Genomic DNA, 16691 nt, shown 5'->3' on the forward strand with positions numbered 1-16691 from the left:
AAGCTGCTTCGGGTCACTTTGGTGATATGCTGTTTAAATGACACACGCATCTTAAGAAGCCAGAAGCTGTGCCAAAGCTATGCTCCAGTCCTTAGGACTAGAGCATGGCTTTGGCATGGCTTCCAGCCTGTTAGGACGCATGCATCATTTAAACAGCTTACCTCCAAAGTGATCTCAAGCAGCTTTATTTTTGCCTGTCTGTGTGGGCCCATTGTAAACCCAATTTAAAAAAACATTTTCAAGATGGCGGTAAAGACAGAGCTCTTCCGCCACACATATCCTCCTGACCTTTTATGAAGACCATTGGTACGGACTGAGAGCACCTGACCCCGTGATTAACCCCGTGATTTATTGATGATTGATGATCGATGTTTTTAGCTGTGGTTTTAATTGTAATTAATGTTGTAATATTACAAGTTTTTTTTAACTCTGTTGTGATCCCACCTCGATCCATTGGGAGAGGCGGGAAGATACAAATAAAACTATTATTATTATACCCCAAAACACACAAAAACAAGGAGTGGTTGGACAAAGAATGATGGAGGTAGGGTAAAAGAGAGGAGGAAGTATCTTCCTCTTCTATTTCTTAGATATAGCATCTGTCTCAGAAAAGCATTTACCTGGGAAAGAATTCTACCCTCCTCTTCCACTGTCCGAAGCTGAACATGCATAATTTTTAATGAAATGGGATGGGATGAACAACAGTTGTGAGTTCACATCATTTTATAATCTGGAAAATATTTGATTTTTCCAGTTTTAGAGCCAAACACATTACAGATGGCCTTTTGTATCCACGCAGTCTTCATCCATGGACACCATTTTACTAGGCCACCATATTTAATGGGTCTTGACCATCCACAGATTTTGCTATCTATGGGGAGTCTTGTAACCAAATCCCAGTGAACACCAACAGCCCACTGTACTATGTACATAGCATTAACTATATTCATTTAACATGGTGTCTGTGTGTCTGTGTGTATGTAGGTGTTTGTGTAATCTAGTTTGTTGGGCAGCAGTGTTAAGTAGATCTAATCAAGATGAGGAGATATGCAAATCTGCCAGTCCCTCCTTCTATCCATTTGAATTTTGATAAACTTTGATGAAAAAGTATTGGAAATGATATTTACACCAATGCCTAATCAAGATCAAGACTGTAGTACATGGCGAAGGGTAGTAGAGTGGCGGTTTCCTACAAGACAGAAGCTGACATTGAAATCAACAACTGCCCCCCTTCCGCCAAGAACATTAGTTTGGGGTGCGATGGTGAGATTATCCACTTGGACTACAGAGTGGGAAGGGCATTCTCTGAAAATGCCAGCCACAGATCCAGGCGAAACGTCAGGAATAAACTCTTCAAGAACATGGCCACATATCCCGAAAAAACCACAACAAACTATGGGAAGGAACTGTTAACGTCCCACTTCTCCACACATTATGGTCACACTCCTAATCCTCCACACCTGCTATTCCCAAAACAAAGAACAGGAAGGGGAGGCATAGGAGACACTTTAAATCTACTCAACGCATTTAAGACAGGCTCCACACCTTAGAAATCATTTCCCCTTCTTCTCCACATTTCTAGTCAGTCTTTTCATGTTTCTAGCTAACCGCAGCTTATTCCTTTTGATTTTGTGATCCCTCCCTCAGTAACTTATTCTGTAAATCAGTTTCCTATGGCATGCTCAGCAGGCCTTCTTACTAACGAACAGAATGTGCTGTTTGTTCTTTGCAGTTGATTTTTGTCTCTCCGGCATCTTCTGTCCACCCAATTAATAGATACCATAGTAATTTTGAGTGAGATAAGAAACAGACAACCTCTGGGTTGTACCAGTTTCTCGCTCTGTCAGTGCATCTAAATAGCAGCAGCGTAGTTGCAGCTGAAGATTTTTCAATAGCAAATAGATCAAAGTACTGATGGAATTGTTGTCCCAGAACTTCAGCAGCTAGTTAGAACATGCCATGAGGAATTCACCCTTGTTCTCCCAGCTCTGTTTACAGACCGACAGTTGGAAAGATGGTTTCCCTTTCATTTCCACTGAAAGGATTCATTTATTATTTATCAATGAGCTTATTGCATAATGATAGACAGTGGAAGTTCAGTTGGATAGTGGCACCCTTCTACGTGCCTTACTGCATGATGCTGTAGTTCTTAAATTCTCTTCTCACAAGAGAATTTTGTTCAATGGATTTTTTTTCCCGGATAGGAGGGGGAAAAAAGACTAACTTTTATAACCATTTCCTATGGGAAGAGAACTGAAGAACTATAATATGTGGTAAGGCATGTAGAAAGGCACTACATCCAGCTGAACTGGATGGCCCTTGTGGTCTCTTCCAACTCTATGATTCTACTTTCTTTCATCATGTGATAATCTCACAAGTAGATGATTTTTAATGACATTTTGCACCAGTAACAGTAGTCACTACACTAAGTAGTGGCAATGATGTTTAAAGAGCCCATGCTTCATATGGAGAAAGTCCTTGATGTCGTCATCATAGAGTAGATCACTGAAAGGCCACTGGATACTCATCTTAGTGACCTCAGAAGGATGCAAGCCTGAATCAGGTGAAGGTGAGTAGTTGGCTTTTTAGAGAAGACAGAAAAGAAATTTTCACAGAGCAACCAATTACAGTGTAAGTAATTACATTTCATTTCATTACACATAATCTGGCCATGCTCAGGATCTGTCATAATCCTGAAATAAGAGTGCTGAAGAAAAGCTTGAAAGAAATGTCCATAGAAACCTGGTAAGCAAAGATGATCAAATGGAGACTACAACAATGCAGATTTATTTTTTATTATGCTGCAGCGCTGGCAACAATCTATTAAGTCAGTTTCCACAGTATTTTCATCCCCCAGAAGACCAGAAGTATCATTTTGTATGTTTTAACTTTCATCAGTTCATTACATTTTCCTTTCTCATCTGGATAAATAGCTGAACCTGACATGGACCCCTGAAGGATTCAAATGGGAAACCAAACATTTAAATTATCTCCCCTCACTAGTTCCACCATCACCATCACAAATAAAATGCTACCACTATTGCTACTGGCTTCTCAAGTGCTTTAATATACTTAATGACTTAATCTTAACCAAAAATTAATTGATGATAGTGTAATAGATTTTCATATGAATAAAATCAGGATTGCATATGATTCCCTCCAAACTATTAAAAAGGGTCATTACTTAAGAAAGGGGTTAAAATGAATATATATATATATATATGATTGAAAATCATGGCTTTGAATATCAAGAACTTCTGATGAAAAGAAGTCCGATAAAAATCAGCACAAAATTCGTACTTGGTTGTTTTGTACAGAAAACACCATTTTCCCTATAGGAAACAACATTTTCGGTACAGAAAGTATTTCTCCATAGAAATATCATTTCTGTACAGACAATGCTGTTTTCTGTACAAAAAAATGTTCCCTCTGCAAAACTGCCACATGGGAATATTCCACACAGAATATCTCCAAATTTTAAATCAGCTTTAAAACAGTGTATATTTCAAAGACTTTCTTATAATGGGAAGAAAATTGCTAAATTTACTTTTGCAAAAAGATGAAAGACCCTCCCTCCATCCTTACTGCCACTGCTCTGGAATTGAAGGTAAAGAAGAAGAGGCAGCATCAGCTGGACTCAATCCCCTTCCCAGCTGCCATCTCCTTCCCTTGTGTGTTGTGTCTTTAGACTAGAGTGTAAGCCTAAGGGCAGAGAACTGTTTTTTCTTGTTCTTTTTCTTGTAAAGCAACATGTGATAGTGCTATATAAATAAATTTATATTTATTGATTTATTTATCTATCTATTTTAATACGTATAAGTTTTATATACTGTTTCAACTGACGTTGTGCGTTTTGTTATTTGTTGTTGTTCCCCATCTTGATCCACAGGGAAAGCTGGCTAAATAACAACAACAACAATAAAAACAACAACAATAGAAGTAGTCCTAAGTCTTTCAACTGCTGCTTTTTCAAGAACAATAAAATGTCAAGCTTATGTAGCATTGCCCTTGAACTGCTCATCATTCAAATGCATGCTACACAATGCTATGAAATTGGGCATAATTTCAGCCTGATCAAGTACTGAAAGAGACACACTCGAATGTGGCTTATTTCTCTTCTCCTGCTGCAAGCAAGGTATTGTCAGATGAGGGTACTTCTGTTGCTCTATTTTTTACAACCGGATCAATTTTTGCATTTTGTTAAAGTACTTACTGTAAGACCTGAGAAACATGTCAAGAGCATCGATAACACACACCACATGCACATGGGCGCACATACAAAGAGAGTTTTATATTGGGTGCTCAAATACTTTTGGAGTCTTTCTTGCACTGGTTGTGCTAATGTCTTATTTCACAGGTAAACAAAAAAAGCAGAGGTGTGTTTATAAAGCAAAAGGCCTCTCTGGCCCACCTTGATTTCATATTCTGAGTCCAGCGCATCACAAGACCACAAAACAAACATTGTTTGTCATGAAATGCTGAAGGCCTCAGCTCTCACCTCTGCTGTAGGCACTCCCTCTGGTGGTCGACAATGTAGTACTATCATTCCTTCAATAGGAACTTCCTTTCCTTGGGGGTCTTGCTCAAAATTCTTGCGTAAATCTGCAAAGAAGAGCATGTCAGGGTTAACAACACCAAAAAACCTGAAAGCAGTAGACAGATGGGTCTCTTGCAAACAAAACAAAACAAAATAATAATATTTGCAAAGCAACCTGTAGCATCTCAAGACTAGAATATTTGTTGTGGAATGAGCTTTTATAGCTACTTCCTAGCTACATAAGCATCTATTTCAATAAACGTAAAAAGTGAACAACGCAAATGATGTGTGTATTTATATATACACACATACACAAGTAGAACTGGGAAAAAATATTACTATGCTGGGTCACCATAAGTCAGACACAACTTGAAGGAACACAAACATAATAAATAATATCACATCTCTCTTGCATCCCTATGTACATTTTAGTTAAAAGAAATGTATATGTTTTCCCCACTGCTTTATCCCTATTGAAAAGGAAGGAAGGAAAGAGAGGTAGATCAACCTGACAGCAAATGACAGGAACAAGGTCACCCAGTGATCACAATTATGTTTGACTATGGACTTGAAAATGGGTCCGATAGTCTACCCACATAGAGGCATTAAAAGAAAGAAAGCACATTTTGAACAAAGGCAATCATAAGTCTATGGACATTGACAGGTCTATGAACACATCCAAATTCTTATGGCTCAGTCTGAATGATATTGCATGTGGAACGAGTACAGTTTGAAATGACTTAACCAGTCTTGAGTTACAATGAGTCCAAAGAACATTTTACCAAATACCTTAATTAGTTTTTGTAATATGGATAACTAACCTGGCCATAGCAAGAGGTTTTGTGTTTTGTTTGGTTTCAAATCTCCCCTGATATTTAACAGTTCTGGGCTTACCTTGCTCTGCTGACAGAGCACCATTAACATGCTCAGTTTCTGACATTCATCCAGTTTTCTGAAATTAGTCAAGGTCATGTGCAAGCACAGATTGTTCTTGTTGGAGCATGCTAACCTCCAGAGAAGTCATAGTATGGTAATTCTGCCTGTTATACGCAAAACAAAATCTACACATTTTTGTTCATTTTTTTTACAGGTGCCAGTGCAAAACCATTGCATCAACAAGGTTTTCCATAAATGGAAAGGATAGCATGGCATACACTTGATCACTCCCATATAACATTGACACATGTCTTTGGAATATGTCCCCAAGACGGGGACTATTTTTCTAACAGATTGTGTGCTGGATTATCCCTGCATGGGCCAGATGGTCCCATGTGTTACCTCTGGTTCTCCTAACTGATGCCATGTGAATCTCCTGATAGTGGAATGTGTGGTACACCATGACCTACTACAGACCAAATGGGTAATTTCTTTGGGCTGAAGGTTCCCTTTCTTCTCCGTTCCATGGGTTGGTGGCTCCATATATCATTAAGCAGCCATAGAATTGTGCTGCTAACTCTGAAGTCAGTTCCATTAAGGTTGATGGAGTTAAACACAGGATTTCCTTACATTCTAAGGATGCAGTTGTAGCTACTTACTAGATAGTTAGTCTATTGAATTAACATGGGACAATGCAAAATAATAATGTTTAAGACTATGAGGCACATATGCCAAGTCTAGAAACTTTAAAAACACTTTTGCTTCTGCTGAGAGGCTGAAGCTGTCAAAATGCAACTCTCTTCCTGATGCACAGAGAAAATTTGCCTCTCTTATCTTCCCACTCATGTACATATGTTTGTTTCACACACTCTCTCGCCTGATTTTGCTTTCTGATGGGGGGATGGAGAGGTAATGAAAAGTAGCCTCAAGTAAAAAAATGACTTGGAGGCACACAACAACAAAACAACAACATTTCCATTAGCTAGCTAGGATGTAGGCTCTCCATGCGTATGTAAGTATAAAAGCCATTAGTAAACTTTTTTCTAAGTTTGTAACTTGGAAACTAGTTGCCTTGTTTACATTGAGGTAGCTTCCATTCAGGAAATCAATGTGAGATTAAAGCATGGTTAAAGCCACTCTGCTAAAACAACGCTGATTCCTAACTGTTTTAGCATTCATACTGTTCCCAAAGAGGCAAATATTCTGGGAAACCCTTTGTTCCCATCACATGCAAATCCTATCTTGGCATACATTAATTCAGAGACAATGCTTTAATCACTACAAATGTTCCTGCCTTTCTTTTGGGCAAAGCTACAAACAGCGATTGCCCTTTCAGATTATGCTAGCTCAAAGGGAATATGCTGAGTTTGTTGGATTACAGACCAAATGTTGCCAAACCAAGGTCCTACAAGGAAGGAGATAAAGCACCAAGAAGAAGAAGAAGAAGAAGCATGCTCTTTTAAAACAATAGCAGAGGTCTTTCTTGCCCCATACGCCAACCCTGTTTCTCCTTTCATATACATATAGGACTTATTTTTAAAGACACATGGCAATAAGCCGAAGTGTCTTTGAAAATGTGGACAAGGTTGTTTCGGCCTTGTCAGTGGAAATAAACAGAGTAGTTATTTTTATATATGTCATGGCTATGAAAGGGCTCAAGGCCTTGTAGATATGATGTAAAACCTTAATAGGCATGGAAAGAACAAGTGGATGTTCTTGTGAGTGTTCCTGTAGCAAGTGCCAATGCAGGCTGAGAACATAAGAGAGCCAGATCGAATCACCTGCTTCAATGGATTTTTGGCTCCTTTTTCACACTTCCATGTCAGAAAAGAAAACTCACAGAACAGAGCACAAGTCAATAAAAATCCAGTTCTGAATAATAGCCTGTTGTAGCACCGCAAAACTGGGGAATTATCTGCTCCCTCAATGTAATGGCAGTTAATGCAGTGAAATAAAAATAATTTATGCATTCCAAGTAAACCAGCCAAGGAAAATCACAGCCATTTATAAAAATCATGTGTTTGGTGTGTTGCATTATTAGTTTAGCTCACTGTTCAACTGAAAGGGGCTCTGTTGAGTAGGCATCATTAAGGGTAAAATGTGGTGGAAAAAACATTATCTGAAACACACAAATAAACAGAATAAACAAAAAGTGGTATATATAGGGAGATGTGAACATCTCTGGGCACATCCTGAAGGATGCTTGTTCTTTTTTTTACAAGACAGTGGATGAAAAATGTGCCTGAGCAAGAAGAGAATGGATTAAAAAAACATTTTGTTCTGAGAAAGTCATTTCCTTGCTTTGAATATAACAAAATAATCCAAGTGTTCATTTATGAGGCATGTGATAGTCCATGATTCCAACTGTTCCCATTTAGCTCTGCCTGAAAGCATCGATAGCTTACAAATCATAGAGCATCCATCTATATGAGGTATGGAATCATAAGCAATATTTAGTTAATGGTTTCTGACTTTAACATGTTTGTAGAGCGGGGTTGGCACCCTGTAGGGTGCATGCGTCCTCAGGTAGCATGTATATATATTTGCACTAGTAGAGATTGGGTGTCTCTACCCACAGTCTGATACCACTTTATCTGCCTGTGGAATGCTGGGGTATGTCATTTGTAGAGTGGGATTGGCATCCTGTAGGGTGCATGTGGCTCACAGGACTGTTTTAGTGGCCGCAAGTGCCCCCTCCCCCCGAATAAATAAATTTAAAATAAAAAATATATTTTTACTTCAAATGCCCTCTAAAGAGTTTATCACACTGGTGCTAATTTTGGAATTAAAGAGAGATTAAAGTATGGCAGCATACTTAGAATTCTCTGCCAGAGAGCTTTAAAAATATAGTTCAAGGGTATGTACTAGAACAGTGTTCCTTTATGTGTGGTCTGTGGATGCCCAGGGGTTCATGATGTCCTCATAAGTGGTCCATGAAGGCTTGTGGGCTTGAAGGCTGTTTAGCCCACCTCCTCCTTGTAGCAGAGTGGCCACATAACAAGAACCAGGACAAAAACTGGCTGCCAAGCTGGCTGCACGTTGCCTGTCATGTGGCCATCCTGCTGCAAAGAGGAGATGGGCTGAGCAGTAGAGTTGACAGCAAAGCAGCTGGCCTTTCCACTTGTCTCTCACTCTAGGACTAGTTGAATCTCTTATCAGAAATGCTTGAACCCCCTTTTACAGAATCTTAGAGCTGGAAGGAGCTGCACAGAGAGCAGAGCTGTTGATATCCATGGCCACAAGTCCCTTTTTGGACAGAGCTTTCCCCACTTCTGGGGAGAAGCAGTATTGACTTCCATGTGCACAGGTCCTTCCTTGGACAGTGGTTCCTGATTCCCTGCCTCTAAGAAACAGAGTTCAATCTGTTCCAGCCTCATAGTAGATTGAACACCAACACAGAGGACCAGCCAGCCATGGCCTTGGCTCCTGTCATATGGCCTCTCCACTGCTCAGCCTCCTCATCCCCAGAGCCAAAAAGCCAAGTGACAGGAGCCAAGGCAAAGGCTGGATGGGACTGCACATTGCCATAAAATCTGCTCCAGGAACAAACTGGCAGGGAGCAGCAGGAAAAAAGTTTTCCCACCCACTCCAGTTCATCTGTAGGAAGGTTTAATGGATAGTGAAATTGTTAATGGTTCAACATTTGGGCTTACTACTACTACTACTACTACTACTACTATCATTAGAATTTTAAATCTTAAATTACATCTAGAGAGGATCATGACAACAAAATATAATTAAATGGTCCCCTGGTAAAGAAAAGGTTAAAAACCACTGTACTAGACATTCTGCAAACTATAAATTTTAGGAAGCCATGAAAATTAAATTATTATGATCATATTTATTTCTATCTCACTTTCCCCCCAGATTAAACAATTAAAAATACATTGTTAAAGTGGTATCAAACTGCTTTATTCATCCAGTACAGGTGCAAAAAATGTCCTGAATGAATTCTCACTCATGCCACATTTTGTGTCAGCCGGAAACCACTTACAGGCTATGCGGACTGAAGCCTTCCTGCTTTTTGATGTTCCCAGGTGGCTCCATGCAACACACTGGCACCAATAGTCCTCTGGCCCATGAAAATCCTCCACTTGCTGTCTTGTCACATTGATGTATGCCTCCCGAACCTTCAAGCCTGAATGGGAAAGATACAGGAAAATTAGCTGATATAAAATGCCTTACTCAAGCATAATCCTAAGGTTAGCCAAACCTTTGCTTTTTAATTAAACAATTCCATTTTTAATCAAGGCAAAGCTTTAATTACTTTGACAATAATGTATGGCTGCTAATTAAATTCTAACAGCCAAGTAGGTCAGGACGCATGAGCTGAAAGAATTTGTCTGCCAAGATGGGTTTCAGGCTCCTGTGATATCTGCATTCAGAATCACCTGTTGGCATGTCTACTCTTCAAAAATGTTATTTGTTTGGTTTGAAAAACATGCAACACACACACAAACACACACACACACACAACTGTGGTAAGAAAGCAGTCTGCTAATAAACTGTGGCTGCAAATTTAAGCATATTTTCTTACTCAGCTCTTTTAAAATGTGTGGGTCAGTGGGTCTTATTTTCAAGCCAATGTGCAGACTGGGCTGCTTATTTGTTTCAGCCATTGGCAGTACTGAACCATGGCCAGAGAATAATAGCCAAACACAGTCAAGCAAAAGCAACGGAGCAGTAGACAGTGAAGAAATGAATACAATGCACCCACAGTCTAATGCCAAATGGCACTAAGAGACCAGAATCACTATTAAAAATCCACTTTGAAAGAAAGATTGGTTGGATACAGCCATTAATTGGATACACCATTGGGATTCACTGTCTTTCCATCAAGATGTTGCTTTAATTTACAACAGGTAAAAGCAAGAAGCAATTACATAAAACAACTGATAACATAAAAGAACAGACTAAACGTGTGTGTGTTTGTTGAGAAGGGAGAGAATCAGGAAAAAATGAAATTAAAAAAATCATAAAGAGAAGCTTTACAGTAAAAATGTTTACTCAAGAGATTAAATATGCATCAAATGTAAATTAAGGTATGAATGTAGTTGCTTCATAATTCTCAGGCTCAAATTTGCCATAATAGAAATCATCTTATTTCTGCTGATGAAAATGCATTTTGAAATTTGCTTCCCAGAAACCTGCAGCCAAAAGTGCTATACTTCAAAATGCACTTTGTTCAAGGTCCAAATGCACTGAAATGGCTTGAAGGCACATAACAACAACTGGAGCAATGAGCATATGCCTATTTATTGATTGATTTAATTTGTATCCAACCTTTATTTTATTTAATGTGTAGTCCATTTTTCCCCAGCACAGGATCCAAGGTGACCTACAACCAATTAAAGCAACGTGCAGCAAAATCCTATTTGATACATACAAAAATTAAAACCATTAAACAATCTGTTTAAGACACTAAATCATGGAGTTAGGTCGTCCATCATACAAGTGGGGAGACTCCTTTTGGGAGCAAGGACCAGAAAAGACAATGCTACTGTTCCCTCCCCACCCCCCTATTTGGAGCATCAAATGTGCATTTACAGACTTGTGTGGGAAGCCAAGAAGGTTGGGAGTAAAGACAGGAGAACCTAGGCTGGCTTTTGGAGAGAGAGTGACTTGATCAAGGAAAAGGGGATAAAAAGGAGGAAGGCAGAAGAGGAGGGCAGAGCTGCGGTCATGGACAGGAAGAGTAAGAGGTATGGGCATCCGGAATGCCAGGGGAAGACAGTGGCTCTGTTACACACAGGTGCAGGGAAACAACCGACATGAGCTATGACTGTGGCCTAAAAGAAGCCCCTGCCTCACACAGTGGAGGAGAGGAAGAGGGAGAAGCCTGGAAGACCCCAGGCTCAGTAAGGTCAGCTGAATCTCTAGACTATGAGGCAGAGTGGTGGGACTCCAGGGGTCATTGTTGGTCCCTCTCCCAGTCTTAGAGAAGGCCGACTATGAGGACATGGAGAAGGGACCTAGGACACTAGAAACCAGATCACCCTCTTGAGAAGGAAGCTTAAGTTCCCCTGACTACTGTCTGGACATCCGGGAATTGCAAAGATATGTTTTTATTACAGTTATTGGATGCAGGGATGTTTGGGTCTTGTTAATAAAGTTAAGCTTCATTAGGTAAGCATAGTCCAGATTGGTTATAAACCATACTGTACATAAAATGCTGTTTGAAAACAAGGAAATTCTGGACCATGCAAGCAACTATCAGGCTAGAAAGCAAAGGGAAGCCATTGAAATCCATAAACACCTGGACAACTTCAACAGGAAAGAAGAAACCCTTAAAGGAAACCATGTTTGGCTACCAGTCCTGAAAAACACCAAAATAAAGACCCAGAAAAAAACACCCAGGGCGAGAAGGATTCCTTACAGATGATGGATCATTGAGTAAATGGACATCCTGTAGGCCTTACCATTCAACAACAGAACAATACACATATTAACATTCAAATCACTTCCTCTCAACCAACAGTATATATACCAATTCTCTTCCATGCCAGCATTCTCTGAAGATGCCAGCCATGGTTGTTGGTGAAACGTCAGGAAATAAACTCTTCTAGAAAATGGCCTCATAGCCTGAAAAAAAACCCACTTGCTAAAATTGCTCATTGCTTCCTTTGAGGCCAAACATAATGAAGAATTATGTCCCCAGATTTCAGGGGAGGGTAAACCTATCCAACATAGACTGAATCCTTATCTTCCCTTTGATGGACCAAGAGCATTCCCCCACCCCCTTGTCTCTATTAGGTATCAATTTATTTGTCTTCATCCATTCCACTATTGACACTGATTTAGCACTGAAACAGCTTGCTTGGCATTAGATTCAAATGGAAGGACAGAGTATTATTGACACCAAAGCCCTGAACTTCAGAAAACCTCTCTCACTTTTATGTAGCTATTAAACAGCATGGAGGACAAAACTGGGAGCGCCAGGACCAGAATATTCCAGGAGCAGCTTGGAGTATTCTGGCCCATCCAAAGTCCTGGCTCTAGTGTCAGAGGACCTTGGTTAGCCTGTCTTCCTTTCCTTGCAATTTTTTCAGCCAGGAAGGCTTCCTGTTATTGTTACAGGACAGAAGAAGGAAAGCCTTCCAATTTGGAACAGAAACACTAGCTAGAATTCATCATAGGACTCATCTTTGTAAATTGACTTATGTGTGCAGGATCTGGAACGGAACTATTGTGTGCCTTCAACTTATGGTGTCCCTAATGCAAACCTATAATGGAATTTTCTTGGTAAGTTTCTTGAAAGAGGGTTTGCCATTGCTATCCTCTCAGGTTGAGAGAGTGTGACTTATCTAAGGTCACCTATTGGGTTTCCATGGCTGAGCTGATATTCAAACCCTGATCTCCAGAGCCATAGTCCAGCACTGAAACCATTACACCACACTGGCTTCCTAGCTCCTCACATATCCAACAGGATAAAAGATCTTTTAGTACTTTCAGAGAGTACTTTCCCTGGACACTGTCACTTCCCAAACTGCCCCTTTTTTCTCTCATATGTGTGTGTGTGTACACGCACGCACAAATAAGAAAAATATTATATTATCCTTATATTTGATCTTCTTTCTCTCCTCTCTCTCTCCCTCCCAGCAACCCCTACAGCTTCAAGCTGTTTTCAATTTCATACCCTCACAGCTTTGAGAGTTGGCTATTCTGCATGTACTTTTGCCATTTATGAAGCTCTACCATAGTATTTGCTATTCCCCAGTGGAACTAGTGTTTATATCTTGAATGTTGTACGTTCAACAAAATTCCCCTTTTAGAGAGTTCTTTGCGAATATGAGTTTTTTAGTGCTTAATGCACTATTTTGCCAAAGCGGAATGATCACTGATAAGTGTAATCAGAACATATATAAGTTCATCCATATGTTCTTAGGGTATACCTGGTAACAATGGTTCTGTAACCCTATAATTCTACAAATCCTTATAATCTCTAGCATTCGTTAACCTAAATAATAAGTTCTTTCCTTGTTTTAAAAACAAGCCCAATTGCTATACTCTGAATCAATACAGATGGAGCACAGTGTTTGGCAAAGTACAACAAAGAGTTGTCTAGTAATAACTCAGATGAAAATAATTATACATATACCCCTGCCCCTGTTTAATCTGTGAAATTTTGAAGAATAAGTCCTTTCCAAATATTTCACAATTAATATTAGTGGAATTAAGTGATCCAATTAAACCTACTAACTAGACTTTGCAACACCACATAGCTACTTTGCAAAATAAGTGGCTGTCATTTTGTAATATATTTCCATTTCTTTGAAAGCTCATTTGCTTCCAAAGATCTTTTCTTTCATCTCATCAGGCTGAGAACCTTGACATTTAAAAGTCTTGCATAAACTGGTGTTGGAACAAGATGCCAGCTACTTTGAAAATTAATTGAGGAAAAACGTGTGTGTACACACACACACACACACACACACACAACCTCAAGTCACATGTTGACTTAAGGCAACCCCTTAAAATTCATAGAGTTTTGTTAGGCAAGGAATATTCAGATGTGCTGTAGGTTCTGAAATATAGCCTACAATGCCTAGCATTCCTTGGCTGTCTCCCAGCAAAATACTAACCAGGGCTGCCCCTGCTTAGCAGCCAAGAACAGCAGGATAACACAATATAAACTGCACATCAACTCAGACATAAAACAGACCTAATAGAAAAACCTGCCAAGCTGTTTTTTAAAAACAAAACAAGAGGGAAGCACTCTTGTATGAGGCCACTGAAAGACATCTAAATAATATTTGTCAAGAGCTCAGATTCCTAAATGTTTGCCACTTTGCAAATATCAATACAACTGATGTACAAATTTAAATCTTCCAGCATCACTAACTGAAACCTGGCTAAATATTTGGGAAAATAATAAAAGGCTCTAATCCAAAATCCCCTTGGCTTAGCATAAATATCCACATGTGGAGATGCACCATGCCAGTGCTATAAAACTACCATACAGAATAGCAGCATTGCACAAAATATGCCAGTGACTGGGTACCATTCTGGAAAGTGAAACAGCAATGTGCAACTGCAATATACAACACTGTTGTATGTGCAACTCTGCTTCAACTGCTTTCAACAGAATATGTTTGCTGCAGCATAGCAATTAATTCATCTTGTATGTCTACTGTGGATTTACACATGGACATTTTACAACAGGATGTCAACTAATATCTCCAGAAAACAAACCGTAATGTAATGAAGACAAACAGCTGAAGACATCCAACTATGGATGAAGACAGATAGAGCTGACAATATTACGTTAGAGACATTGGCCTGTTATAGCCTGCCAAAATAAAGCTGCTTCGGGTCTCTTTGGAGGTATGCTGTTTAAATGATGCATGCATCCGAAGAATCCGGAAGCTGCACCAAAGTTGCACTCGAGTGCTTAGGAATGGAGTGTGGCTTTGGCATGACCTCCAGACTCTTAGGACCCATGCATCATTTAAACAGCATACTTCCAATGAGCCCCGAAGGCTAAGCAGCTTTATTTTGGCGGTCTGTAACAGGCCAAAGTTGTCAAAAACAAAAGGAATTATACCTTTCTCTCCTATATCTGGAAGGATAGACTTCAGGATTAAGGCGGTGGGAGACAATTACAACTTTGAACAACAACTGGAACCTAGCACTGATTTAAAGGCAACTCCGGCTTTAACCATGGGCATTGGAGTTACAAGGTTACTACCATTTTAGGATCTCAGCACCAAAACCTGACATCTAGGAACAATCCCTTGTGATGTAATTCAAGGTAGATCCAGGAGCCAAATGAGACTACACAATTACAGTGTTATGATTCCATTTTAACTGCTCTGGGATTTGCAGTTTAGCAAGTGGCATTGAATGTTGAACTACAAAACTCTGGTGACCAAGGTTCGATCCGCAGCCCAGGCATGAAACCCACTAAGTCACATGCTCTCAGCCTCACAGGAAGGCAATGGCAAACCTTCTATGAAATATTGCCAATAAAACCCTATGATAGATTCTCCTTAGGGTCACCACTAGTCAGAAATACTATTTTAATCATTTCAAAATAATGGAATGATGAATCCACACCCTCATTTGAAATAAAATTCCAGCAGCAATACTTCTTTCTTTACTTTTTTTATTCCAGTGGCAGATGCAGGAGAGGCCCAGGAGCAACACTAAAAAACTCAAAGGCTGCTTGCAGCCTTTAAACCCCATGATTCTCCCTGCATTAGCCTACAGTCTTTGGTCAGACATGCATTACTGATTTTAATAGTGTTAAAAAACCAAGTTCTACTTGACCAAAGACACGAGTAGGACAAAAGGAACTACCACAGGCAACGGTTGTACTCTAATAAATTACCTTCAGCTCTTTTAAAATCTGGCATATGTCATTAGTCTTAGTCAGCTTTCCTTGGGGCTAATATGAGCAAGATTAGAAGCAGCAGCAGTGAGAAAGAACTGGGTCAATGAAGCAGCACAGACAATCTGAGAAGGCAGAGGTAAGGGTTATTTTTTTAAAACAACAACCATAACACTTCTCTCCTCCCTTTCCTCCATGCAGCTGAATGCAGGATACCTGGTTCTTTTCTTTCCCACTTTATCCCCTTTATCCTAAGAGGCTGAAAAGGACTGACAGCCCCAAGGTCCCTCAGTGACTTTCACATCTCAGTGGTGTCTTGGACTTGGTTCTCCCAAGTCCCACTCCAATTCAACTAACCACAAAACCACGCTGGCTTTCATTATTATTACCATCACCACCACTTATGTTTCCTCTTGTTGCCATACAAACTGTCAGCATCATAACTCTGGTGCCACTGTTCTGTTTAAAGGGCCTAAGGAGGAAAATCCATCCAGATTGGAGCAGAAACATTGGCTGGAATTCATCACAGGACCCATCTTTGTAAGAGGACTTATGTATGCAGGATATAGAACTGAGTAGTTTAGCAGTGGTGGTGAACCTATTACATGTGTGCCTGCTCTAACACATGAAGCTATTTTTGAGGGAACATGGAGAGAAAGGGGGTGGGAGAAGAGTAGGAATAGGTGTACACATGTTCCTCCTCTTCCCCCACCCTCCCATGCTGTTAGCTATTTCTGGGGAGGCAGCTTGAGTTTGGGCACTTGGTTCACTGTCACTGACCTAAGGACTGCTGCAGCATGACAACATATGGGCATCGATTATGCAATGGTAGCCAGTAGAGCGACTGATCTTCTATGATGTTCAATGGACACTCCTGATACACATCCAAACACTTGCTAGGAAATACTGAAACACAACAGAAGTGTCTGTTGCATATCAGAGGTATCC

At 39.9% G+C, this 16691-nt stretch overlaps 1 protein-coding gene across 1 annotated transcript in view; it reads right to left on the minus strand.

Annotated features, from left to right (window-relative positions):
• The window catches only part of UNC5D (unc-5 netrin receptor D), a 259865-nt gene that overhangs the window by 102732 nt on the left and 140442 nt on the right, over positions 1-16691 (minus strand). The window contains exons 3-4 of the mRNA XM_042473959.1: positions 9408-9551; positions 4499-4602 (exon numbers count right to left, since the gene is read on the minus strand). Of these exons, the coding sequence (XP_042329893.1) occupies positions 4499-4602; positions 9408-9551 (248 nt within the window). The remainder of the gene's footprint in view (positions 1-4498; positions 4603-9407; positions 9552-16691) is intronic.

This window comes from Sceloporus undulatus, chromosome 6, assembly GCF_019175285.1.
Source record: "Sceloporus undulatus isolate JIND9_A2432 ecotype Alabama chromosome 6, SceUnd_v1.1, whole genome shotgun sequence".
Lineage (NCBI taxonomy): Eukaryota > Metazoa > Chordata > Lepidosauria > Squamata > Phrynosomatidae > Sceloporus > Sceloporus undulatus.